We start from the raw sequence: 25,646 nt of genomic DNA on the forward strand, positions 1-25,646 counted from the left end.
GATGATCAATTTAGCTAATGATGAGAATAAAAAAAAGTTAAGATCAATACCTTATTCCCAGTGGTTGATAGATAATGATTAAAGGATATGCTTTGAGAATTTATAGATGTATTCACTTGGTCTTATCAAGATAGGCCTGGATATAGCATTGAGATAATGGAACATAGGTTACCTTGAAGCCTGAATGTAGTCTAGATCAATAAAAGTTGAGAAGAATGAAACCTGAAATGTTGTTAAAGATTAAAGAGGAGGTAAGAAAGTAGTTTGATGTAGGCTTTCCGTAAGTGGCCAAATATCTTGAATGGGTGAACAATATAGTACCCATCTCCAAAAAAGATGAAAAGGTACAAATATGTGTGGACTATCATGATCTGAATAAGGCTAACCCAAAGGATAACTTTCCTCTACCGCATATTGATACATTGGTAGATAATATAGCCCAACATGAGATTTTCTTTTTTTATGGATGGATTCTCTAGTTATTATCAAATAAAGATGGCTTAGGATGATATGGAAAAAACTATCTTTGTAACTATGTAGGGAACCTTTTGTTATAAGGTTATGCCCTTTAGATTGAAAAATACTAAGGCAACTTATCAAAAGACTATAGTGACCCTCTTCTATGATATGATGTATAAAAACATTGAGGTGTACATAGATGACATGATCATAAAATCTTGAGAAAGAGAAGACCATGTAGCTAACCTCAAAAAATTATTTATGAAGTTAAGAAAGTTTCAGCTTAAGTTAACTTCATCCAAATGTATATTCAGATCCAAGTTAGGGAAATTACTGGGTTTTGTAGTTAGTGAAAGGGGAATTAAAGTTGACCCAAACAAGATATGAACCATTCAGAACTTATCCCCACCTAGTACACCAAAGGAAGTCTGAGGTTTTTTAGGTAGATTAAATTACATTTCTCAATTCATCTTTCAATTTAACTCTAAATACGAACCTATCTTTAAACTCTTCTAAAAGAACAATCCTAGTGAATGGAGTAGAGAATGTCAAGAACCCTTCGATAAGGTTAAACAATACCTGTCAAATTCTCTAATATTAGTATCACCTATCTTAGGAAGACCATTAATTCTGTACATAATGGTACATAAGAAGTCGATGGGATGTGTATTAGGACAGTAGGATGAATATGGTAAAAAAAAAAAGGCTATTTACTACTTAAGCAAGAAATTTATAGAGTATGAGTCCAAGTATTCATCATTAAAGAAAATGCATTATGCTTTGGCTTGGACAACTAAAACATTCAAGCAATATATGCTTTACCATACTACTTGGCTTATCGCTAAACTCGATCTAATCAAGTACATCTTTGAGAAACCATCATTATCAGAGAGAATTGCAAGATGGCAAGTAATGTTTTCGGAGTATGATATAATATACGTGAGCTAAATGACAATCAACAGAAATGCCATTATCGAATTTCTCATGGATTATGTCTCTAAAAGCTATGAGCCTATGAATCTTAATTTTTTGGATGAAGAATTAATGGCCATTTCAAGATTAGATGAGGAAAATGATGATGGACAGTCATGGAAAATGTATTTTGATAGGGTCACCAATGCTATTGGCATGAAATTGGAGCAATTCTAATATCTCCAAAAGGGCATTATTACCTCATTGCAGTAAAATTAAACTTCAATTGCACCAATAATGTGACGAATATGAGGCTTGTGTTATGAGATTGCAAGTTACTTTAGATAGAAATATTAAAATATTAAAGGTGTTCAGGAATTCAGGTTTGGTTATTTATCAACTAAAGGGTGAATGGGAAACGAGAGACTTAAAACTTATCCAATACCATAAATACATTTTGGAGTTGTGCAAGCAGTTAGAGATAATCTAGTTTGAACATTTACCTTGTGAAGAAAATCATATTGTAGATATATTGGCCACTTTGGTTACAATGATACGAATTAAAAATAATGTTGAAATACAGCTCGTCAAGTTAGATGTCAAGTATATACCAGTACTTTATGCCAACATAGAGAAGAAAAAAGATGAAAATCCTTGGTATTATGATATTCTGCAATACCTAAGGAGTCATCAGTACTCAGATTAGGCAATGAAAGATGATAAGAGAGTTTTGAAGAGATTGCCTATGGGAATTTTCTTAGATGGAAAAGTTTTGTACAATAGAAGTAGAGATCAAACATTATTGCACTATGTAAATGTCTCTGAGGTGAAGAAGATTATTAAGGAGGTACATAATGGTATATGTGGAGAACATACAAATAGACACATGATGGCAAGATAGATTATGAGAGCCAGATACTATTGGTTAACAATAAAAAGTGATTGCAATGATTATACTCAAAAGTGTCATAAATGCCAAATTTATGGCAACAAAATTCATGTTTCGCCAACTACATTACATGTTTTGGCACCATCTTGGTCGTTTTTTATGTAAGGAATGTATGTCATCGGTCTTATTACCCTAAAAGCATCAATGGGAATAGATTCATTTTTGTAATGATTGATTACTTCACTAAATAGGTCAAAGCAACTTTTCTTACAAATGTAACTTGATCACTAGTCTGCAAGTTTATCAAAAGAGAAATAATATACAGATATGGACTCTCAGAGAGAATTATTTCAAATAATACAAAGAACTTAAATAGCAAGATGATGCAAGAAGTATGTACTCAGTTCAAGATTAAACACCATAATTCAACTCCATACAATCCAAAATGAATAGGGTAGTAAAAGCTACAAATAAGAATGTCAAAAGGATTTTGGAAAAGATGATTGATATGTATAAAGATTAGCATGAAAAATTGTTTTTTGCTTTGCAAGCTTATTGAACATCAGCATGCACTTCTACTGGGGCAACTATGTTTTACTTAGTTTACGGGATAAAGGCAATATTGCTAATGGAAGTAAAAATCTCATTTTTGAAAGTCTTAAAAGAAATAGGATTAAAAGAAGCTGAATGGATTCAAGAGCACTATGAGCAATTAAACTTCATTGAAGAGAAAAGATTAGCAGTACTTTATCATGGTCAACTATAACAAAGAAGGACAATGAGAGCTCATGACAAAAATGTGTGACTTCTTCTATTTTAAGAAGGAGAATTAATGTTGAAAAAAATCCTCCTAAGCCAATATGATGATAGAGGAAAATAGACTCCAAATTGGAAAGGGTCGTATATTATGAAAAGAGCTTTTTTTAGAATAAGCCCTACTTTTAGCAGAGACGGTTAGAGTTGACCTTTCTAGTCCCATGAATTTTGATGTTGTGAAAAAATACTTTACTTAAAAAAAAAGAGAGTTCAAGTCGAAAATCCAAAAATGTGGCTTGAACTAAATAGAGGTCTATCTAAGTTGAAAACCTATAAAAGTGACTTAGATAAAGAGGATATGACATCATTCATGAGGTGCATCGAAGCCAATATTAGTGAATTTTTAAAGAGCTTCAAAGTGCTAAGGGCATTATATGGTTGAATTTTTGAAGAAGTTTGAGATATGTTATCATGATTATCTGATTATTTGTCTTGAGGCATTATTACCCCAATGGCCATCCTTGTATACCTTTTTCTGGTCCCGTTGCCATCATTTATAATCTGTTTCTTCTTTAAATAATTGATTTCCATTTCATCTTATCTATGTCTCACTTTCAATCATTACCTTTTTCTTTTAATGCTTTGCCATGAATAAAAGAAATGAATAATTTGCATATTATATTTTGAAAGTGGGATAATGACTAATAATTGACTAATGTCATGAGAGATTATGCATACTTTAGGAAAGTAAAAAAAGATGAAGGCAAAAGATGAAATCCTCAAAATTTGGTAAAGACATTGGTAGTGAAAATTCCCTTAAAAGGAAAAGATAAATACCCATTTTGAGTAATAAACAATAGATTTGATCCTTCTTGTTGAAGTATATAGAGTTTGGAATGCAAAAAAAAAAGGAGGGATAGTCTTAAGAACTTTAGTACCATAATCGAAATTTCATGCATATGCATTCATATCGTTTGCATTATCACTTATTACATACTCATTTTTTATCTCAACTTGACCTAAATCATACTATTTTCTAACTTGCAGTTTGATTCTTATCACTCATTTTTTTATCTCAATTTGATCTAGATCATATTATTTTTTTGACTCACGGTTCGATCTCAGTCACTTATTTTTATCCTAGTTTAGTCTAGATCATGTTATTTTTTTTGACTCGTGCTTTGATCCCGGTCACTCATTTTTTATCTCACCTTGGCTCAAATCATATTATTTTTTACTTACGATTAGATCTCGGTCACTCATTTTTTGATTTTGGCTCGATCTATATTTTTTTTTTTTCACGTTCGATCCTGATCACTCATTTTTTATCTTAACTCAATCCAGATCATGTTATTTTTTTGACTCGTAGTTCGATCTCGATAACTCATTCTTTTATCTTAGCTCGATCCATATAATTTTTTTGACTTGTGATTTGATCTCGATAACTCATTTTAATCTTGACTTGGTCCAAATCATTTTATTTTTGATCCATGGTTCGATGTTGCTCATTGATTTTTTATCTTGGCTCAGTCCAAATCATGTTATTTTTTTGACTCATGGTTTGATTCGGTCACTTGTGTTCGATCTTGGCTCAGTCTAGGTCATTTCATTTTTTTGATTTGTGGTTCAATCTCAATCAATCATCCTCAGTCTTGTTTTCTGATTCACAACTTAGTCTCGATCATTTTCACTTCTATATATTAGAATACCTCGATTAATTTTGACTTTGACTCAGTTCAATTGTTTTCACATTTTAGTTTGATTTCATTTTTGATGCCAAACATAATGTCTATCTATGTCTTTGCGTCATTCTTGTTTCAAAAGAATGTGCAAATAAGAGCAACTATAGACACCCATTTTCGTCCATGTTATGATCAATTTCTCAATTTGGATCTCTTCAAGATCATTAGGCCTTAGAGGATTTCGTGTTTGGGCTTCTTACATTTTTTATTTTGTTTGGGCTTTGAGCTTGGTAATTGTTGATCAAATGCAGATTTTGGTCTAACTATTATTATTATTATTATTATTATTATTATTATTATTATTATTATTTTAATTTTTCTTTTCTTTCTTTCATTCATGTATTGATCCTTAACAAGAAAACTAAAAAAGGAAAAAAGCAAAGTAAATTGGTAGTTTCATAATTTCAAACAAAAATTAGGTAAAAATTTCCTAAACTAAAATCACGCAGTAATGGATCACAATCAACCTTGATAAAATTTCAGGATTTAAGCATGGATTAACTCTGTTTGAACCCTAAAATCATTGTAAAAATAGGCTATAAATGGGACGTTAAATCACACAAAAAAGGTTGGGTTTTGGCTACTATTTGGATGAATCTATTTTAAGGATTTGCTGATCTTTTTGGAAGTTTCTAAGGTTTGATGAAAAGTGAAACCATTTGGAATCCTTTGAAAAATCTGAAAGAGGGTGAGTTTCTAGAAAAATCTGGGTTTTGGGAAGAACATAAGAATTTTTTGGTTAAATTTTTTAACAGGATTTGAAGTTTTTGGCCAAGTTTCGACCAGTTTTCCAAAACCCAATGATTAAACCCAATTTTTGGCAACTAAGTTTGGGAATTTTAAAGGGAACCGAGAGAGAAAAATGAGTTAGAGAAAGAAGGCCGAGGTAGGTCTGAAAAAAAACAAATGACTTTGCCTTTTATACTGTGCCAAAATGACACTGTTCTAAAGGTCTTAGATCCACGCGTCGACTTGCTAACCCGCTCTCTAGACCTAATTCGATCGTAAGTTTTTCTTTTTCTTTTCATTTTATTTTTTATTTACATTTTTATTTATTTTATTTTTCTAAATTTTCTTATTTATTTATGTTTACATTTTATTTATTTTATTCTTTTTAGATTTTCTTTAATTTCATTTATTATCATTATTATTATCCTACTTATTTTTAAATTAAATAATTTATTTTAAATACTTTCATAAATTTCATTTTTTTTCAAAAAAATAATAAAAAAATGTTTCTAAAACGAATTCATTAACCTTACCAAACTATTGAAAGATTCTTTATGAATTTAAATTTTTTATGAATTCTACCAACCTATTGGAGAATTTTCATAAATTGATTGTTCAAGAAAAATATTATTAATAAAATATTTTGTTTTGATTCCACCAAACTATTTGAGGATTTGCATTTTAAATTAAGTCTTACCAAATTATTGAAAGATTTAATACACTTTCTAAAAAACATTTATAAAGAAATCTCACCAAACTATTAGAGGATTTGCATCAAAGTAAATCTTACTAAACTATTATAAGATTTTACTAATTATTTTTTTGAATAAAAATATATTAATAAATTTGACGATAGAGCTTTTTCAAAGAGGAATACTAGTTTCTATGATACTCCTGAGGTGAAAAAATTATCTTAAATTGTTACTAGACTATTGGAGTAATTTTAAGATTAATTTTAAATATTAAATATTTTGGTAAATCATAAATATGGTTAAAGCTTAGATAATTTGAAATCAAACTGGTACCATTTTATGGATGGGCACTGTAAGGTTGTTATAACTTTCTTCATGTTTAATAGTACTCTCGAATCTAAATCTAGTTTCATGGACTAAAATATACTATTTAAAGATACCTAAGTCAATCTTGAGAGTCTTTTTAAATAGGACAGATTCGATCAGATGGCCAATCACACCTTAACAAAAAAGATTGGTAACGACTCTTAAAGTCCATGTGTAATGGTAGATCCACAGATCTATACGCTATGACAATATCCATATTCTATTATTCTTGGTTGATAAAGAACCTACAAAATAATTGTTGGTTAGTCAAAGTGCTTTTAAACAAATAAAAAGTAATATATTTGATACTTATCGGAAATGTAACCCAATTTATTTTTTTCATTTTATCAACAGTACCTAATCCTTTGAAACAACATAAAAGAACTCATAAACATATATTATACTCATAAAAAATTGTATAGTAGTTCACATAACAAAGATGAATACCTTTTTATTATATTGACAAGCTTAGGTTTAGGCTTTGACCCTTCTTTTCGTAAGTAAAAAAAGTAAACCGTAAATGTTGCATACTCAATGACAAGTAGCTGCCAATGACCCTTGCAAATCATAGTCATATTTGAAATGTTAGAATGTAATGTGAATGACAATTATAAAATTTGTATATCACACATAGTCAAGTAATTAATAAAGTGAATCTCACAATTATAAATCTTTCCAATCATCAGTGGTAATTTCACCATATATGAATCTTAAAGCAATGTTGTCCTAAAACACAATATGCAAACATCAATAAATATAATATATTAAGATGCATAAATGGCAAACTAGCCAATGAGATGTAAATACAAAATGAACTTACAATTTTCTTAGCCATTTGTTCAATTGCTTTATTTTGACATATGCATAGTTCCAAATTTTGACATTTGAGCTTTTTTTCAAACTTCCCATCTTGAGATTTCATTGTCAAAGTTGGATGTTTCTTGAAACCATATAAAAATATAAGTTGGCAACTTTATTGTAATCCAAAATCATATGTATAATAATTGGTAAAAAATACTTACACATTCATGCTTCACATTTGCATACCTTTTTTTTTTATGCTCGATGGTGATACACTTTTTGGGCTTGTATTTTCTTTTGGGCTTCTTTTTACTTTTTGCAAAAAAACAAAATCAATAACACAATAATAAATATCTCACTCTAAATAATGTATTATAAAAACAAAACAAGATTGCTATGGAAATGCTGAATTCATCTAATAGAAGAGTTGAAACAAACTTCATCCACCTTCATCACTGATAATATATGAATATGTTCACTAAGGATGAGCCAACAATTTAGTATTGCTAGTATTTGGTAAAATATATTTTGTTGTCAATCTACTTTTAAAATCTCTGACTTTCAACCAAGTAGATTACAACACAATTTTCTTATACTCAGTTGGGACATCAAAACATTCCTAAAAGATTAAATAAAGATATGTTAACAATAAGCGTACTTGCATTCCATAAATAATACACATAAACGATTAATAAGTTTTCTATATGAATATTGTAATTTACCACAACCAAATCCTATATACGATCCTTTGAATCATCTAGAACTTTCTTTAACTTTCGTAGTTAATGGATATTGTCTGTCGAATGATATATCTAATATGGCTAGCCATTTTTGTTGCATTATTTAACACAAGTTGCCTATCCATATTGAAATCAACATGTATCTTCTCTCAGTTAATTCAAGCAATTTGCCACATCCCTTAACTTTTTTTTTTTTTAAAGAAGATATGTCAACTAAATGTTTTTCTTCGTGTTTGTAAGATGATGATATATGTTCTTTAGAAGCCATAATATCAACTAATTTATTCAAATTTAAATATGGAATGACATTAGCAAACAACCAAACCTGAACATAATGATTTTGAAATTGCTATTTTGTTGACCAAGCATTCACCAAGCAAGCATTCAAAAAATACAAATAACTTATATGTTCTTGATGGCATTTGAAACATTACCAAGCATTCACCAAGCATTTTTCTTAAGTGTCTTAGAAATGACCTCTAACTTGCATTATGATTCTCATGTAGCCAAATAACTTTACCTTTTTGCCTTTTTCAACCAATTTTTATAATGGAAAATACCCTTCCAACTATGAAACCAACTAAGCATATGAAACCAACTAAGTAATCACCAAGCAAGAAATTGAGTGTAAATATATAATTATCAAATCATATGAACAAATAATTGAACAGTTAAATAAAGGTAAAATATCACATATTTACCTCAATTGACGACGACGGTGGTATCGATGATGATGATGGAAACAAAGTGACTTGGGGTTTCTTAGATAGGTTTTAGAGTTCATGGTTTGGTCGAGGATCAAGGTTAATCCTATGTAAAATGGTTAATCAAATAGTGGGCAGGTTTCTGTTATATTTACCAAATAAAAATATTAGTTATTGCATTTATAGGCTTTGAAACACAGTAATTGATAATTGTAATTTTTTCTCAAATGATCAATTGCTGCATTGTTTTGTTTTATAATGCAGTGATTGGTAATTGTAATTGTAATAAAATGATTGATTACTACATTACTTTGTTTTATTATGCAATATTGATTATTGTAATATCTTTTCAAACAATCAATTATTGCATTGCTTTGGTTTATAATGCAATATTTGATCATTGTAATCGTTTTAAAACAATCAATTACTACATTTCTTTATTTTATAACGCAGTAATTAATAATTTTAATTTTAATCAAATGATCAATTATTGTGTTGCTTTGTTTTATAATGTAATAATTGATCATTGTAATTGTTTTAAAACAATAAATTATTGCATTGCTTTGTTTTATAACGTAATAATTAACAATTGTAATTTTAATAAAATAATCAATTATCACGGTATTTTGTTTTATAATGCAATAATTAATCATTGTAATTTTTTTAAAATAGTAAATTACTGCACTAATAGTTTTTTCAATGCAGTATTTATCCATTATGTCTTGCATTTCATGGATGAACTAAAATTAGTAATTTTATATAATTTTTTAATTAGCCACTCGAATAATGTCTTTACACAATTTGAAATTGTATTATTTATCAATTATTTTATTAAAAACTTATTGTATTTGTTATATAGTGAAAAATATTATAATAAAAATATAAGATTAAGTAATTTGACTTTTTTTTCAACTAAACACATGACTATAATAATTCCATAATCACCACCTATCAAGAATTTACATTTTATTTTAAATTACATTTTTTCTCAAAATGTAATATTCTGAAGGAAACTCTTGTTTAATTTATTTAGGATATTATAAAATTTTATTTTTTTTCTAAAGTAAAAAAATTAATTTTTTATTAATTTGAAAATTTATAATTTTTTCAATAATAAAATTTTTCATTCATACCAACTAATAAAAAATTTCTAATAATTTCTCTTTTTTATAATTTTTATAATTTTATTTTTTAAAAATAAATTTTTGAAAAGTTATAAAATTTAACGAATATAAAACTTGTTAAATATAAATATTCAAAAGTGTATAAAAAAGATAATTAAATAATTTTACTTATAAAATTAAAAAAATGTAAAAAACAAAAATTGAAATTCATTTAGAAGACTCCCATAATTCAAATATGATATTAAAATCCGAATTCGCTCGTTTGTCCTTTGCAGGTCTAGCGTTTCGTACACAGAATTAATTGCTAAAAAAAAATGGAAAATGAAGAAGAAAAATAGTGTCAACTTCGTAATATTAGGAAAGTTAATGTCTGAATATGCAAAAGTAAAAGTGGGCCGCCGTTGATTTTCAGAATTCAGGCTTCCTCCGCATCACAAATCTTCACATGCAAAAGAAATTGATTAAATTCTGCAACAAACACAGATATATAAAAACAGGTACGATACTATACATGTACGCAGTATGCCTTTGTTTCTTTCGATTGAGAAAAAAAAGTACTCTATAAAACTCTGCTTCTTATTTTAGGGTTTTCTCTAGCAATTCTCGTTAATTTATTGCGTTTATTAGCGATTTGTTCCTTAAAGTCTATCCATTTTTTTGCTTTGGGTTTTGAATTCTTTTTCAATTGGTTTGGTTTTTGTTTTCAACTTGTTGAAAGAAGTGGAGCTAATGGGTTCGTCCTCAGCTGAAGCTTTTCCAGCAATGCAGGTAATGCCTCAACTAAATATTTGAATCGAATAAAAAGCTTGGAAAATTTTCTGCAATGAATGGATGTCTTAGGTTATCATGTTTGAAATCAATTGTCCATTATTTATTGGCAGGAAACTTTGCTGGAGTTTCGTGCTGGTAAAATGCTGTTGGAAGGAAAAACGGTTGTCCCTGATACTCGAAAAGGACTCGTTCGCATAGCTAGAGTATAATCGTTCCAAGCAATTTCTGCTATTCGTATTTTTTTTTTCTTTTGGGTTACATTTACCTCTAACTAATTTTTTACATCATGTGTTCAGATAGTGAAATTGATATACTTCATAATATCCGTTTTAACTAAATTGTTGCGAGCTTACCGCCTTTCTGTGTCAGGGTGAGGAGGGACTGGTGCATTTTCAGTGGCTTGATCGCACTCAAAATGTTGTTGAAGATGTATCCTACTTTCTATATATTTCTTTGTTGCTTCACTTAAAATATTTCATTCTGTCTCATTCTTGTTATTCATTTTCACTGGGTTTGCTTAATTCTGTTATATTTGAAATAGGTGTATTCCCTTTCTTTTGGTGAAAGTGTCATTGATAATCATGGTCTCGGAAGGTCTCATGCTTGAGAATTCCAGAAGAAGTTATTGTCATAATGCAATTGTTACTTGCTGTTGAAGACTTTGCATTAGGCAGTTCATGCTCCTTTGCTGGGTTATACAACTTTTAATCTTTTACTTTTACTTACAAGTGCTAACAATTGACTAACATTGGTCAAGTTTTGGGGAATTTTGCTTCTGTAGGGCAGCAGTGCACGTAGGGAAACATTTAGGATTTTGAGTTTGAGGGTAAGTGTTTGGACTAGGGTTTGATAATGGTGGAATGGTAACTAAAGAAGGGTTCTAATTGAAGGAAAAAGTTGCTGGAAATTTTGGCAATAAGGTCATGAAGAATTATGTTATTGTATTCAAAGAATCTAGTTAGTTGCATTTAGATATTCAAAATTTGTAAAATATTTTCAAGGATATGCGAAAAGGGGATATTATTTAGATTACAAATGAATGCCTAAATTAACCAAATAATTATGAATTTTATTAGTTAGAAACCTACTAAAATGTTAATATACTACATAGGTATTTGTAAGGATTTTTGTCTCTGACCCAGAGTAAAATGCTAATAGATGATTGGTAGATCTAGAGAAGTAGCAAATAAGTTTGGTTCCCGTGCCTACCTGTTAACTTAGAATTTTTATTAATCAAAAACATTCTAAAATAACTAGAATAGGAACTATGGCTCCAAGTTGGAAACTGTCTAAGCTCCTAGAATAAACGTGGCTAACTAACCCAATTATCCTTATAGAATTCATAATATAAAATTCTAAATTGCTTGTATTAAGATTATATACTGGGAACTAGGTTCTTCAATGGCTGCAGTGTCACCAATAGTTATTTCTTAGGATTTTTCAGAACTGTAACGTACAAGGATGGCAATGGGTTGGGTCAGGGCTGGTTTTTGCTTGTCCCGAACCCGACCTGACCCAACCCGAAGATTTTTTTTCCATACCAACCCGACCCGACTCAATATTGTATAAACTGTATCCGATTCGACCTAACCCAAAATTAATAAAATAATATTTTTTAAATATAAAATATTATTTTATTAAATATAAATATATATAAATAAAAAATTAAAAAATAATTTTTATATAATATCGGGTCGGGTTGGGTTTGTCTAAAACCCGAACCGACCCAACCCTGATTTTTTTTTAACATTACCCGACCTGAAACCCGATTTAAAAAAAAAAAATGATCCTATGAGGTTAGGTTGGATCGAAACCCCGCCAGAGGCAAGTTGGGTTGCCAACCTTAGTAACTTATGTATCCATGCCTCTGTCAACCAAATAACGTATAAACTTTACAAATCAAAAGTTTACTAAAATATTGATAGATGAATTGTAGATATAGGGGAGTAGCAGATAACCTAGGTTCCCATGTGATGTAGAACAAATACTCTAGAATAACAATATTCAATAATTCTCAATATGTAAGTTGTTCAATAATCAAAATCTAACCTCCAAACATAAGAAAATCTATATATATATATATATGAGGAGGTATCCACTTATACTTTTTTGGACCCTTGGATCAAAATTTAAATTTAAAAAAATTATTTTGATTTAAATGAGTCATGGATTTAATTTATCCTAGAATCCAAAAAAAGTGTAAGAGTTATACTAGATTAAGTGGATCCTTACTGTCTCTCTCTCTCTCTATATATATATATATATATATATATAACCATCATAACCCTAGTTTTTAAGCCCATGGGAAAATATATCCCACCTAACCCAAATAAAGACTAATAAAAATAATTCAAACAAACAAGTCTACTAATAAATTAAATCCGACTTCCTAAATTTATGCCTAGAATAGACATTCTTCCAAAACTTGGAAGACTGTTCTCCATTACCATGCCTACCAGATAACTTAGAATTCTTATTAATCAAAAGTATTCTAATATTACTAAAATAGAAACATTACCTTGCTGATCACATTGCTTCCTATACCACTACTTAACCAACTAGGACTATGGTTCCAAGTTGGAGACCATGTAAGCTCCTACAATAATTAAATGTGGCTAACTAACCCAATTAACCTTTTAGAATTCATAATATTAAATTCTAAATTGCTTGAATTAAAATTACATACAAGGAATTAGGTTATTCATTGGCTGTAGTATCATCATTAATGGAACAAAGTTGTGTCTTCATTTGGTTGTCTTGAGCAATTTGTGACCCAACAAGTTTGTAGACAGATGTTAAATGTGGGATATTTTCTGGGGGCCATGGGTTCTTCTGGCTACCACAGAAGTTTTTATTTCATTTTTTCATATGTTCGTCGGTTAAGTTTTTACCTTTTTTACATAATTTTATGGAAACAAAGTAATGGATACAAGAAAGCCAACATATCTGCTGCAAATTTTTGAGATGTCACAAATTCTTGTGCTACTATCCCTAGTATATTTAACTCTTCAACTAGTTTTGAATCTAGTATATGCAGCTGTAATGGGTGCCATTTCTAGCATGGCATGTATGGCTTTAAGGCCCTTAACCATGGAGATGCATATAAGGGGGTATTTGTCTAGTATCATTTAGAAGCATAATTTAATTAAGAACTTGACTTGTCTGTACATTAAGGCTTGCAGGTTTTATTACAGCAGTCTGTCAGTTGTGACTTTTTTATGCCGCTTCTGATGTGGTAGTCTAAGAATATATTGGTGGATCTGCAGCGATTTCATACACGTGTATGTGTGTGTACATGCGTTCATTTCATTCTAAAATGTAGTTAGAGGTAAGGGGTCTCTAGATTTTAAGGTTAGTTCAGCATGTCCGGATCTTCTGCATTGTATTTTTTTTTTTTTTTTTAATTTTAATACACTAGTTTTATCTTCTTATCTAATAACTGAAATGATTAGCTCTGTTGCCCTTCTTTGCTAGTTGCAAGTCAGTGGCAATATCATTCTCATTGTTCACATTGCTTTTTATATCCCCTCTGGTTAACTGATATGGTTAAGAATTGATTTTTAATTATTTTCCATTAACATCTTAGTTTCACAGTTCATATTCAGACATGTGATGAACCTTCTATCTATACTCAACCCTAGTTTTGTTGCCTGATTCATAAAAATTGTTCATATAATGTGTCTTTTTATTTCTTTTATTGTGCGTGCTTTTTTCTTTTCCTTGACACAACATATTATAGGATCAGATTATTTTTCCTGATGAAGCTGTTTTTGAGAAGGTATTTAATATTATTTTGAGTTATTTAAATCTTTTAAGAGAGTTAATTATCAAATTGGAATTCATTAGCTCTTTTAAGTAATCTTGAGTATTATTATTCTTGGTTAATCTTTTAAGTAATCTTGAATATTGTTATTCTTGGTTAACTTAGGTTAATCAAGCATCAGGCAGGGTTTACATATTAAAGTTCAATACCGACGACCGGAAGTTCTTTTTTTGGATGCAGGTCAGATTTGTTAATCTGCTTCCTGTATAACTTGGTTTCTGCTCTTTATTGATAAGTGGTTTTTATTCTCATTCTCTCAGGAGCCTAAAGGTGAAGATGACTTACAATTATGTAGCTCAGTCAATAATTTCATCAATCAACCATTAGGTATAAAGGGATTACTTTTCCATTTAGTTTATGCTTTGTAGTATTAAAGCTGTTTCCTAATCATCTTGGTTATCCATCTGTATGGATTTTTTTGATTTGTTTAAAAAGATAAATTATTCTCTTTTTGGAATTTTGTGTTGTATGAATGCCTTGTAACCTCAACAGACCACATGTTTTTGCATTTATCCTGCTTTTAATTTCCAACATGATTTTATTGGTTTACTTTTGGTTTACTGGATATTCTATTTTTACTTAAACTGTTCCTTCTTTATGTTCATATTTTGAAGCATCCTCATCTTATTTTATGTTGATGTAATTAAATAAGTCACCTTATCAATCATGGCTTTCTCAACCACAGTGCCTCTTTCTCTGTTGGTTCCCTCAAATCTGATATAATTAAATGTCACATTATCAAACATGGCTTTCTTGACCAGTCTCTCTCTCTCTCTCTCTTTGTTCCCTCAATTCTCGCCCTTGACTCTTTAGATTATCGTTTGTAAATTTAATTCAGTGATGCAAAATTGGAAACCCCTGCATGCATAGGTATAATGTGTAGCTTTACACCTTTTTTTCTTCACTCATCTTACGATTTGAGCATAAGTCCCCATATATCCAAATTGCCCTATCCTTGGACTAGGACTTCATATGTTAACCAATTTGATATTTTGAAGCTTGACCATTACCTCAATGTGGTTGGGGGTAGGGGGAGTTTTCCACAAACTCTGATTTTGTTTGTTTTATAAATTATATTCAACAGAATTCCTTGGTGTAGAAGAGTCTGATGCTTCTGTTCCTTTGCAAGTGTCTGAAGACATGGTTGAAGATGATATTTCATCAAGGTAAAGCCATTGTTACAAAGATTCCCCCCCCCCCCCCCCCCCCCCAAAAAAAAAAAAAGAAACATTTCTATAATTGGTTTTTGCTATTTGCAAATTAAAAACCTAAATGTTATAGTTATTATGAACTTAGTTTTCAGATGTCTTATGGTCTAGCCTCTCATATTCCTTTTATTATATATGTCAATTACTTGGCAAAACACTATTAAAATGGTTATGATACTTTTTAATTAAAATTAGTATTAAAATATGATGTTGGACATATTGAGGAATCAACTTACATGATTTGTGGTGGATTAGTGTCTAGGAAAATTAGAGGTTTTAGTGTTTGTAAATATTTTAAGAAGAGGAGTTAGGTTTTTGAATAAATTTTAAGATTGAATATATTGAGTTTATGAGTTGAGGAAAATACAGGGAAATTAAGATTGAATTTGTTGAGTTGATGACTAGAGGCTGATATCAGGCATCATGTTACCCAAGATCTTTGGTAATTGGAAGGATTATGATATCAACGGTTGTGTTAGGTATATATAAATTTATCTCTAGTTATTAGTTAGATATTTTCTGCCACGTTGATTAGGATTTAATTTACTATTTCTTTATGCTTTCTGCGTTGGGATGAGATATTATGACCAAGATGATAATAACAATTTATTTTTTCATAATTTCTTGAGTGTTTGCTCTATATAAAGACTAAATTCTCTAGTAAGGTTTTGTAAGTTGAATTTTAATAAAAATCCCAGAGGTTGAGCTTCTTCGGGTAACTCTTATTTTCAGTTTTCGTTTTCCTTCTATCTGGTATGTATCAGGTAGGTAGTTATGGTATGATTAGTTAGTCTGTACTGGTGAAAAAATTTGTGGAGGGTTCAGCATTTCAAGATATTTTAACTGTTGAAATTTGTGGGAAACAAGAAAGAAGATATGAAGTAACATCACATTGTTAATTTGATCCTAGAAACCTCAACTTTGATGAAGTTGACAGTACAAATATATTGGCATGGTTATCAACTTGCTGATTCTAGTTGGACCGGATTTCTTAACACCAGTGTACTTTAAGAGCAAAATGCAACCCAAATGAATCAATTATTTTATAATGGATTTGATAGCTTAAGTCTAACAGATTCCAAAGGAGTAAAGTATAGTCTTATGCCAACCAAAAAGAAAGGAATAAAACAAAATGGCCAAAAAAGTTCTCATGTTTTATAATGGCATGCTTCTTCTCTGGTTTGACTGCTACCTAGACAAGCTGTTGTGTGCACTATAAACATAGTTGCTATAGGAACTGAATGCTAATGGATATCTGACAAAAGGGAAAATGTGCTAATGTTTTCCTGGCTTTGGATATTGTTCTCTTGTGTCCACCTATATTATTGTGTTATTAATCTTGCTTGGTAGGCCTATGGGATTTTGCTTTCCCCTGTCGTTTTTGGTATTGAGTTATTAATAAGAAACAGTTAGGTGGCCTCAAAAACTAGAATATTCAAGAAATTTGACACTCTTAATAAGACTAAATTTTTGGTGAGGCTTACCACAAGATCTTTTATTATACAGAGTTTCATTGGTGATGTGGTCTTGTCTAAATTTACTTAGACTTCTCTTATTGTAATGTTAGTAGGGATGGAGGATCAGTGGAAATTGTAGATCAACACATACTGCAAGTGAGTAATTTTAGGAGTCTTGTGTAGCAGGAATGGGACCTGAGCAGGATTGGTGAAATGGAGCTATATTGAGAGTTGTGTGTTGCAAAATTTTTTTCAAAGTTTAAGGAAAATTATGCAAGTTGGCCATAAAATCAGCAATGTCATACAGGAAAATGTTGAAAGTTTGAATATATGTAAACAATGAGTGTGGTTGAGATGAGAATGCTATACTGGATGCGTGAGCATATACAGAAGATAAAACTATGAACAACTGCATAAGGGAAAAGGTGACGATTGCTCCGATTTAGGGAAAAATGAGATAAACACATTTAAAGTGGTTTGAAAATGTAAAGAGGCATTCTGGTAGCAGATGTGAATTAGTGCAGGATGCTTATAGCAAGACGAGAGGAACATCAAGAGGACTTGGATAGATAATAATAATAATAGCTTTCTTTGACTAAGCTTTCTAACAATATCGTCTTCAATAAGCTTACTAGGGATTCAACTATAATAATATTAGAAACACATACTTTCCCTTGCTGTCTTGGTTGGTTTGTTATTTTGTATGGTTTTTCCCCTAAAATGGAGAAAAATTGAAATTCCTTTTATCTGAGGGTTTTAGAATCAATTGAACTTGCTAATTTTTTCCCATGTATGTGGTGAACTCTTTTGAAACAAGAGCATTTCTGAACTACTCTAGTTGCTGATGTTATTGTCTTAAAGGTGTAGATATAGGTCACTATGCATGGAAATGGGGATGGATATAATTTTTGTGCATTACCTCCTTTATGATATGAGTTATGGAATATGGATGCTAAATGTGTTACTTTTTAAACTGATATGGATAGAGAATGACTTTCATTAAACAAATATTTTTCTTAATTCTAATAGTATTGAATAATTTATTGATTAATATTACAAAATTTAAATTATTTTGATTTCAAAATTTGAGTTTTAGAGACATTTTACGAATACATATTTTCTTTCTAACAACAAATACTAGTCATTTTATGAATCAATATTTTCTTTCTATTAAAGTACCATTGGTTCCTCTATTCATAGACCTTAGTTGGCTTCTTAGACTGAAAGAACATTGGATTTGAGTTCTAATAAAGCATGCCATGATAGGACATTTTATTAAATAATTTAATGACATAACTAAGCCCTGTAGGATTACTTTCTGTGATTTAGTGCAAAACCAATGGGAAATGTTATCATTATACAATCAGATTAGGTATGTCACAGTGTGCTATTCCATCTAGACTTCCTGGAGTGAAATTCGAAGCATGTAACAACCTCAGTATAAACATTTTCAGGAGCAACGAAATCCATAGGTCGGGTAATTTGCTGTCCTATTGCATCTGCCTCCCTGAAAGGAAATTGAAGGAACGTTACTTTATTTATCTGGATGTATCATGTGTTTCCTTAAGCAACCTTATACTGAAGATTTCTTGCATGGTTTTCATATTGTCCTTTTATTTTTGTTCAAGATATAGCCACTTGCAGGTTGTTTTTCTTTTGAATTTTTCTATCCAAACTTTCCAGAGCTGGAAACTTGACTGTTACAAACTTAGGTGCTGAAGCAATTAGTGATGTAACCTCTTCATCAGGGCCGGTTAAATTGGAAGACTTGCAAAGGATATTGAGCAGTATAGGGCCAGCAGGTATGTAGTTCATTATTTGCAGAATACTTGTTATTATTTCATTATGAGGCGTTAGATCATTTTGAGTTCTAACATGGTTGTTTTGTGGTTGTATCTGTTGCAGAGATAGCTGGTGATCCAGATGGAGGTGTTGGTTCTTTTTCTTTTTTATATTTAATAGAATCTAGTAATATCTAAGCTGTTGAGTTTATAGTTGCCATTATCTGTGAATTTCTGGGAAGTTTTCTTCCTGTGGATGTTTGAAGTCACTTTTTTTTTGTGCCATGTGATGTTTTGGGAAGGGGAGGGAAAGAGGGGGTGGTGGAGTGTGGACAGCTGGTTGTAGTGAGTGTTTTTGCTTCCTCCATCAAGGGTTAATGACATAAGCTAGATGCATTATCCTGAGCCAATTAAAACTTTTAATGGTTTTTGTTGTATATTTCCATGTGAAGTATTTTCCGATAGACTATAAAAGTAATAATAAAATCATAATCATCATATCATCAGTGTAAGGCTAGTGATTATGCTTTTGATCCAATATTTTAACCTATTAGAGTAACTCTTTAAAATGTGAGAGTAGTCTGAAATGCTGTTCTTGAAAGATCAGTTTTGCTTGATGTTGTTGGCTTTCAAAAGATATGCCATATCGGTCAACATTTTTGCTTGTAGTCGAAGAATTGTTATCAGTCTATTATTTCTATAGAACTGTTCAATGTTGGTGTTCATATTTGATGCCACACTACTAGGAAGAAGGTAGTTTGAGGTGAAAGTAAACAATTTTGTAGCCTTTTTCTTTGAGATGACTCTACCTCCACTCCCTTTTTTATTTTCCTACCAGGCTTGGGGTTAGATGACATTTTGAGGCCAGATTTGATAATGCCATTGATTGAGACATGGCCATTGGAAGAGCGATTAGCTTCATATTTACCTGAGGTATAAAATAGTTGCATTGTTTTTGTTTTCTTTCTATATTTTATGTTCTCCCAAATTGAAGTTATTGAGGTGTCAGGGTCAATGGACACCAGAGGACATGTTGGAGTTGCTGCAGAGCCCTCCTTTCCGTCAACAAGTAGATTCATTTACTTATGTGAGGAATTAGAATCCACTGTATTATTTGTATGTAATTTCACAAGGCACTGCTCAATTTCATGAGGTTGCTTTCTCTTTTATAGGTACTTCGAACAGGACAAATAGATTTGTCTCAGTTTGGTATTGACCCGAATAAATGTGAGTAGTCTGCAGTTGCAATAATCTATAGCTTTGCTAGTATTCTAAATTCATAGTCTATTTTAAAGGGCAAACATGTGTAAATTTTAGTATTCGAGGGTTTTATGTCATGCTTATAATTACCTTTTCCTTTTTTTGTAGACAAGTTCACTGTTTTGTCTTTCCTTGAGGCACTTGAAGATTCTGTTTCCAAAATGTCGGAATCAGGAGAAACACAGCAAGATGACAAGGATTTAAGACCTCAATCTTGTAATCGTAATGACCCCATGGATGAGAGCAAATGATGGAGATAATTTCATCCATTACTGTTTTTCTCACCCTCCTTGTTTATTATCGGAGAGGAGAAAGGTTGACCCCTTTGTTTTTGGGGGAGGGGGTGTGTACTTTTCATATATCTTCCTATCCTGAAAAAGGCAGAAAAGAGGCAATGAAGAATAGATATGGTTTTTGTTGTGGTTCAAACTTTCAGCTACTGTATGTTGTAGGTTAAGTGGATGATTTGTTACCTTGAGATCATTTTTATTACTTGAAACAACCAGAGAAACAATGAATTAGGGATAACAGATAAAGCTGGATTTTGTTGTGTTAGAGTTATACGGGATTTTTGTGATTGTTCTCCATGGATGAATTCCTGTTTTATTGACATGAAGGAAGAAAACAGTGGATATCCAAATATTAAATCAGTGGTCTGAAATGGGGTTGCTACGGTTATGGTTCCTATGCTTCAGGATGGGTAAAGGAAGCTCAACAAGAGTGCACTGTGCATGGAAACGCACGGCCAAGTATGCATGTGTTGGGAATAGGTGTAACGCAAATGTTATGCCAAGCGTTCGAAGAAAGAGTAGGTAAGGTTAATCTTACATCGGATATGAAAGAGAAGTTATTAGGGTATAAAAATGTTGACGTTGTATATCTTGATAATTAGGTTTTGAGAGAAGAGGGTAATGGTCACGTGACACTAACTGGTGGTCCAGAATTAATTCACTTTGCCCATTGTATTCGTCGGTGTACGATGTCACTGCCTCAGCATATCCAAGGCCATAAAATCGAAAAAAGTTCCAAGTGATTCAATTTTTGGCTGCCCTAGAGGCAGACTGCCTTCCAACATGCCAACCACATTAAACATAGTCGGCCTACGCGTTGGCTCTAAACGTAACACAAGTCCAATCGCACAAGCATCTCCACCTCTTCACTCTTCACTCTTCACTCGTCCCTCCAGCCTTGGATACACTAGCTACAAATATCTTTTCCGCTCGTGCATTTCCAATGCCAGTAGTGGAAAATATATTCGCTGGAGTTCCAAACTTGATGATGCACAAGAAGTGTTGTTGCTCCGCATTTTTATCGAGAAATTCCTTCTCCCTCTCACAATTTCAAGCAAAACTATCCCATAACTATGAACGTCACTCGTCTGAAATACCAGAGCTCGTCGGCCATTCAGGGGCAAGATATCCACGAGTTCCCCTCAATGTTGTAAGTAGGTTGGATTGTTCAGGAGTTAGCAGCTTTGAAATCCCAAAATCTGATATCTTCACTTGAAAATTGTCATGTAGCAGAATGTTTTCTGGCTTCACATCACAATGGAGGATCTTGTGTTCGCACCCAGCATGCAAATAAGCAAGGGGCCGTGCTGTTCCAAACGCGATTTCGAATCTTTCTTTCCATTCTACAACTGATTCATCATTGAAGATTGCATGGTCCAGTGATCCCCTGTTCATGTATTCGAAAACCAAAAGTCCTTGCTCTCCTTGCACACAAAATCCTTTCAATTCAACAAGATTGATATGGTGAATGTTTCCTATGATGGCAATCCCGGTGCAAAATTCCTTCTTTCCTTCAACTCCCGAATTCGCAATCTTCTTCACTGCCACAACTGATTCGTTTGGCAAAATACCCTTGTACACGGTACCAAATCCACCACTACCGATTTGTGTCTTAAAGTTCAGTCGCGGTTGCAAGCTCCTCGTACTCGAACCTCACTGGTAAATCTGGGATATATATTATATCAATCTCGGCTGAGGACGAGTTCTTAGAGCCTAATCTTACAACTGCAGTCCTGGAATGCCAGTTTCTTCTTCTCCACCATAGGAATCCTACAACAAGGGTAATTAGGAAAAGCCCTGATGAAGATGGTAGCACCAAACCTGTTACAGAGAATTTACGACCGCCATTGGTCTCAGCACTCTGGTTTACATTAGAAGTTACAATCATGGTCTTTATATAGCCGAAAAATCTTCTTGGCCAAAGGTGCTTGAAAAGATGGATCCCACATTGTTTTGAATTGGATAACAAGTATCAGAAGAGTTTTCGTGGAGAACCTCTAAGCAAGAACAATTCTGAGAGCATAGCAGTTGACAGTATGATAAGTTGACCCGTCCACTTAAGGGTTTTACTAAATCAGTTGAGAAATAGTCTATGCTATGCCCAATTTTCAGGTAGGAATCATGTTAATTGGTTCCACTACCATTACTTGCATTGCAAGCCTTATGCAAAGTAAAAATAGGATTAATTGGCACACAACCGTCTATTCCATCGTGGAAAGCCGGTGGACACGAACAAGTTGCACTGCTACAAAAACCAATTTTCCCACAAATGGAAGGAATTCTGCAATCTTCAGCTGGAAATTGAAATTTTTGGACCAATTTGCTCCCATCATATCTGCTAATAGTAAACTTCCCTTTGGACTCCAACTTTGCAAATATGAACTCCAATCCAGCAGCAGCAGCAGCCAAAGTCACCTGAAAGACTACTCTTGAACCATGATCTGCCAAACAACACAAACCACTGCCATTCACGGCCGTAAAAGACACGGGCGGACTTGAGTCCTTGAAAGCCCTGTAGTCCATTGACCACTGCCAATACGTCATCCCATTCCATTGCAAAACCGCATCCACACTGGTAAGCAAATGCTGATAGTCACCATCCAAGAAGTCAGTACCCACAGGCAATCTTTGCCCCATTACAAGAGTATCAGTAGGGTAGTCAAAACTTTCCCATAATGAAACGTTTCCTTGATCAAGAAGATCAAAATTGCCAGAGTCATCAAGTTGCACGAACGCAACCGGAGAGTCGAGGTTGGGCGTTGACCAGAAAACGCGATCGAAGTCATCGTTGATGACAAGTCCATTAAGAGTTAGCAAAAGTTTAGCAGACTCTGAAATGGGTCTGTTTCCGTTAGCTGTCCAGACGGTGCTGTTGGAAGATAAGTGAATGACTGAGAAATAGCATTCAGGGAGCTGTTGGTTGGGGTCTGAAATGGAAGCTTTGAAGGTAGCACTGGGAAATGCTAAGAAGACGCTAGCCTGGTCAACCAATTGGGAATAGGAAGCGGTGAAGTTGGGGCGAATGGAGTGATTGTAGAGATGACCTGACGAGGTAACAAGGAGCCCGGATAAGAGAAGGAAGGTGGCAAAGAAGGCCATGTTTCAAACCACAGAGACAGAGACCACAACCCCCAACAATGGCAGCAGCTACTTTGACCACATTTTCATAGAAATGCACCTAAACTAGGAGAGTTGCTTTCTCTTTACTTGATTTTGTCCGACTTTCAAATGGGGGCCTGTTTTTAAGATTCCAACTTCAAACTTCTCAAATCTCGATCAATAAATATATCTACTTGGACTTGTAGAAAGATGTGTATAATAAAGAAAAGGCTCACTATGACTTCGACAATGGTAGCTAATAGTATTGTTTTCGCTCGACTAATGACATACTAAGCTCTAGTGGCAGCAACAGACGTGCTCGAACGTAGAAAATTTACATGAAATTCTTGAAGTTTATGAATTTTTTTAAAATAATTTAGTAATAATTTTAATAAAAAATCTAAATAGATAGATTAATAGAGTTTAATATAAAAATTAATAATACATAAAAAAATTATTAAAAATTTATAATTTAAATTTGTTCGATATTTATTTAATGATAAAAATTTTGTAAATCTTTTTACTAAAAATATTTATTTAAAATTATATATCAAAACTTATTAATTTTTTTTTTTAAATTTTATACACTTGATTTATGTAATGAAATATTTTAATTTTTTATTTTAGTTTTTATTTAATCATTTTTTGTTGAGAATTTCGTAAATTTCATCTAAGTATTTCCTTGTTTGAATGAATTGAATTGTCTTTCAATTTTGATAATTTTAATTATACATGCATTTTGATTTTAAATCTCTAATATTTAAATTGTTTCAGATTTTATCATTTGACATGCACTTACAATCATTGACTACTATTTTGACACATCTTCAAAAAATTTCACATAGAAAGATTTATTTTACACTAATTGTGTTGTTCATCGTAATATTTTTATCTCAGTTAACAAAATAAGTTAATTATATTACTAATGATTTAGAATGAAATGATTTGAGAAGAAAAGGATAAAATGATTTTTAAAAAAATTTTAATTTATAGTGAAAAAAACCTACATTGTTTTAGGGGTAGGAGACTTGTGTGTGGATTCAGATCTGACTCGAGATTTACACATCCGACCCACGACTTGATTGTTGTTATCCCTTATAATCGGTCCAACTGAATTATACCTAAATTAATCAAATTGATGTTAAATCATAAAAAAAATGGCCGACCCAATTCAGATCGCATAAAAACTACTCAAATTTATCTATATTATTGATAGACCATTTTATGGTATTTATTATTATTATTATTGTTATTATTATTATTATTTAAATTATATTTTTTAGTTTTAATTGTTATATTATTTCTATTGTATGATTGGAGTTTAAATTTGTTTTAAATGAGGGATACTTTATTTTAATTAATAAAATTATAATAAAATAAATAATGATAGAATAATAAAATAAAATGTTAAATTAAAATCTATTTACATAATAATAATTTTAACATAAAATTTAACAAATTTTAAATAAAAATAATAAAAGAAATAAATAAAATGATAGAAAAAATTATATTTCAAATTATAAATTTCCAAATAGTTGTGAATGTGCGACTAATAAATAATTTTTTTTAAAATTCTACCAGAATGATGGTGAATTTAAAAGAAAATTCTAAAATATTTATTTTGAAACAAAAATTAAAAATAAAACAAATAAAAAAAGATAATATGAACAATAAAAATCTAGAAAATTACAAAACATTTAATTTTCTAGAAAAGATTATTTTTTAATTCTATCATAATGATGAAAAATTTAGAAAAATAAAAAAAAAATTGAAGGTCATAAAATCAAAGAGTAGTAAGAAATAAAACAAAAATTATGCTTGAAAATAATAAAAATCGTCTTAATCACGGAGTTATAAGAAATCACGAAAGAGTGATTTTTATAAGAGATTCCTACATGTGAAACCCTATCTGAATTTAATCATAATGATGAAAAATTTGGAGACAATGTTCTAACACCGATGATTTTCATTTATTCTCAAGTAAAAGAAAATAATTAAACATTAAATAGTTAAATTTCTTCTTTATAAACTTTCAACAAATCA

The 25,646-nt window shown here is 31.3% G+C and overlaps 1 protein-coding gene and 1 pseudogene across 6 annotated transcripts; one reads left to right on the forward strand and one right to left on the reverse strand.

Moving 5' to 3' along the window:
- Positions 1-10,204: 10,204 nt before the first annotated feature.
- Positions 10,205-20,775, forward strand: LOC111301782 (26S proteasome regulatory subunit RPN13). 6 transcript variants are annotated; one of them, XM_089744590.1, is made up of 14 exons: positions 10,205-10,468; positions 10,633-10,682; positions 10,796-10,888; positions 11,055-11,114; positions 14,425-14,463; positions 14,614-14,688; positions 14,769-14,835; positions 15,593-15,674; positions 18,857-18,975; positions 19,079-19,102; positions 19,793-19,887; positions 19,964-20,041; positions 20,127-20,181; positions 20,323-20,775. In XM_089744590.1, the coding sequence occupies exons 1-14, from the start codon at positions 10,360-10,362 to the stop codon at positions 20,463-20,465; spliced, it is 1,089 nt and encodes a 362-aa protein (XP_089600716.1). In that variant the 5' UTR covers positions 10,205-10,359; the 3' UTR covers positions 20,466-20,775. The 6 variants fall into 6 exon arrangements, with proteins under 6 accessions (XP_089600716.1, XP_022753467.1, XP_022753468.1 ...); XM_022897732.2 differs by having other exon boundaries at positions 10,205-10,411; XM_022897733.2 differs by having other exon boundaries at positions 10,205-10,411; positions 10,636-10,682.
- A 263-nt stretch (positions 20,776-21,038) lies between these two features.
- Positions 21,039-23,906, reverse strand: LOC111301976 (G-type lectin S-receptor-like serine/threonine-protein kinase At5g35370 pseudogene; annotated as a pseudogene).
- Positions 23,907-25,646: the final 1,740 nt, after the last annotated feature.

The sequence above is a fragment of the Durio zibethinus genome, chromosome 15 (genome assembly GCF_047325235.1).
Source record: "Durio zibethinus cultivar Kanyao isolate XHJ-2024 chromosome 15, ASM4732523v1, whole genome shotgun sequence".
NCBI lineage: Eukaryota > Viridiplantae > Streptophyta > Magnoliopsida > Malvales > Malvaceae > Durio > Durio zibethinus.

Excerpts from the sequence above, each read along its gene's own strand:
- LOC111301782 (XM_089744590.1), top strand. The coding sequence starts at position 10,360 with ATGCAAAAGAAATTGATTAAATTCTGCAACAAACACAGATATATAAAA. Across the intron at positions 10,469-10,632 it reads CTTTCGATTGAGAAAAAAAA|AAGTGGAGCTAATGGGTTCG; the intron begins GTACTCTATAAA and ends ACTTGTTGAAAG. Across the intron at positions 11,115-14,424 it reads CTCAAAATGTTGTTGAAGAT|GATCAGATTATTTTTCCTGA; the intron begins GTATCCTACTTT and ends AACATATTATAG.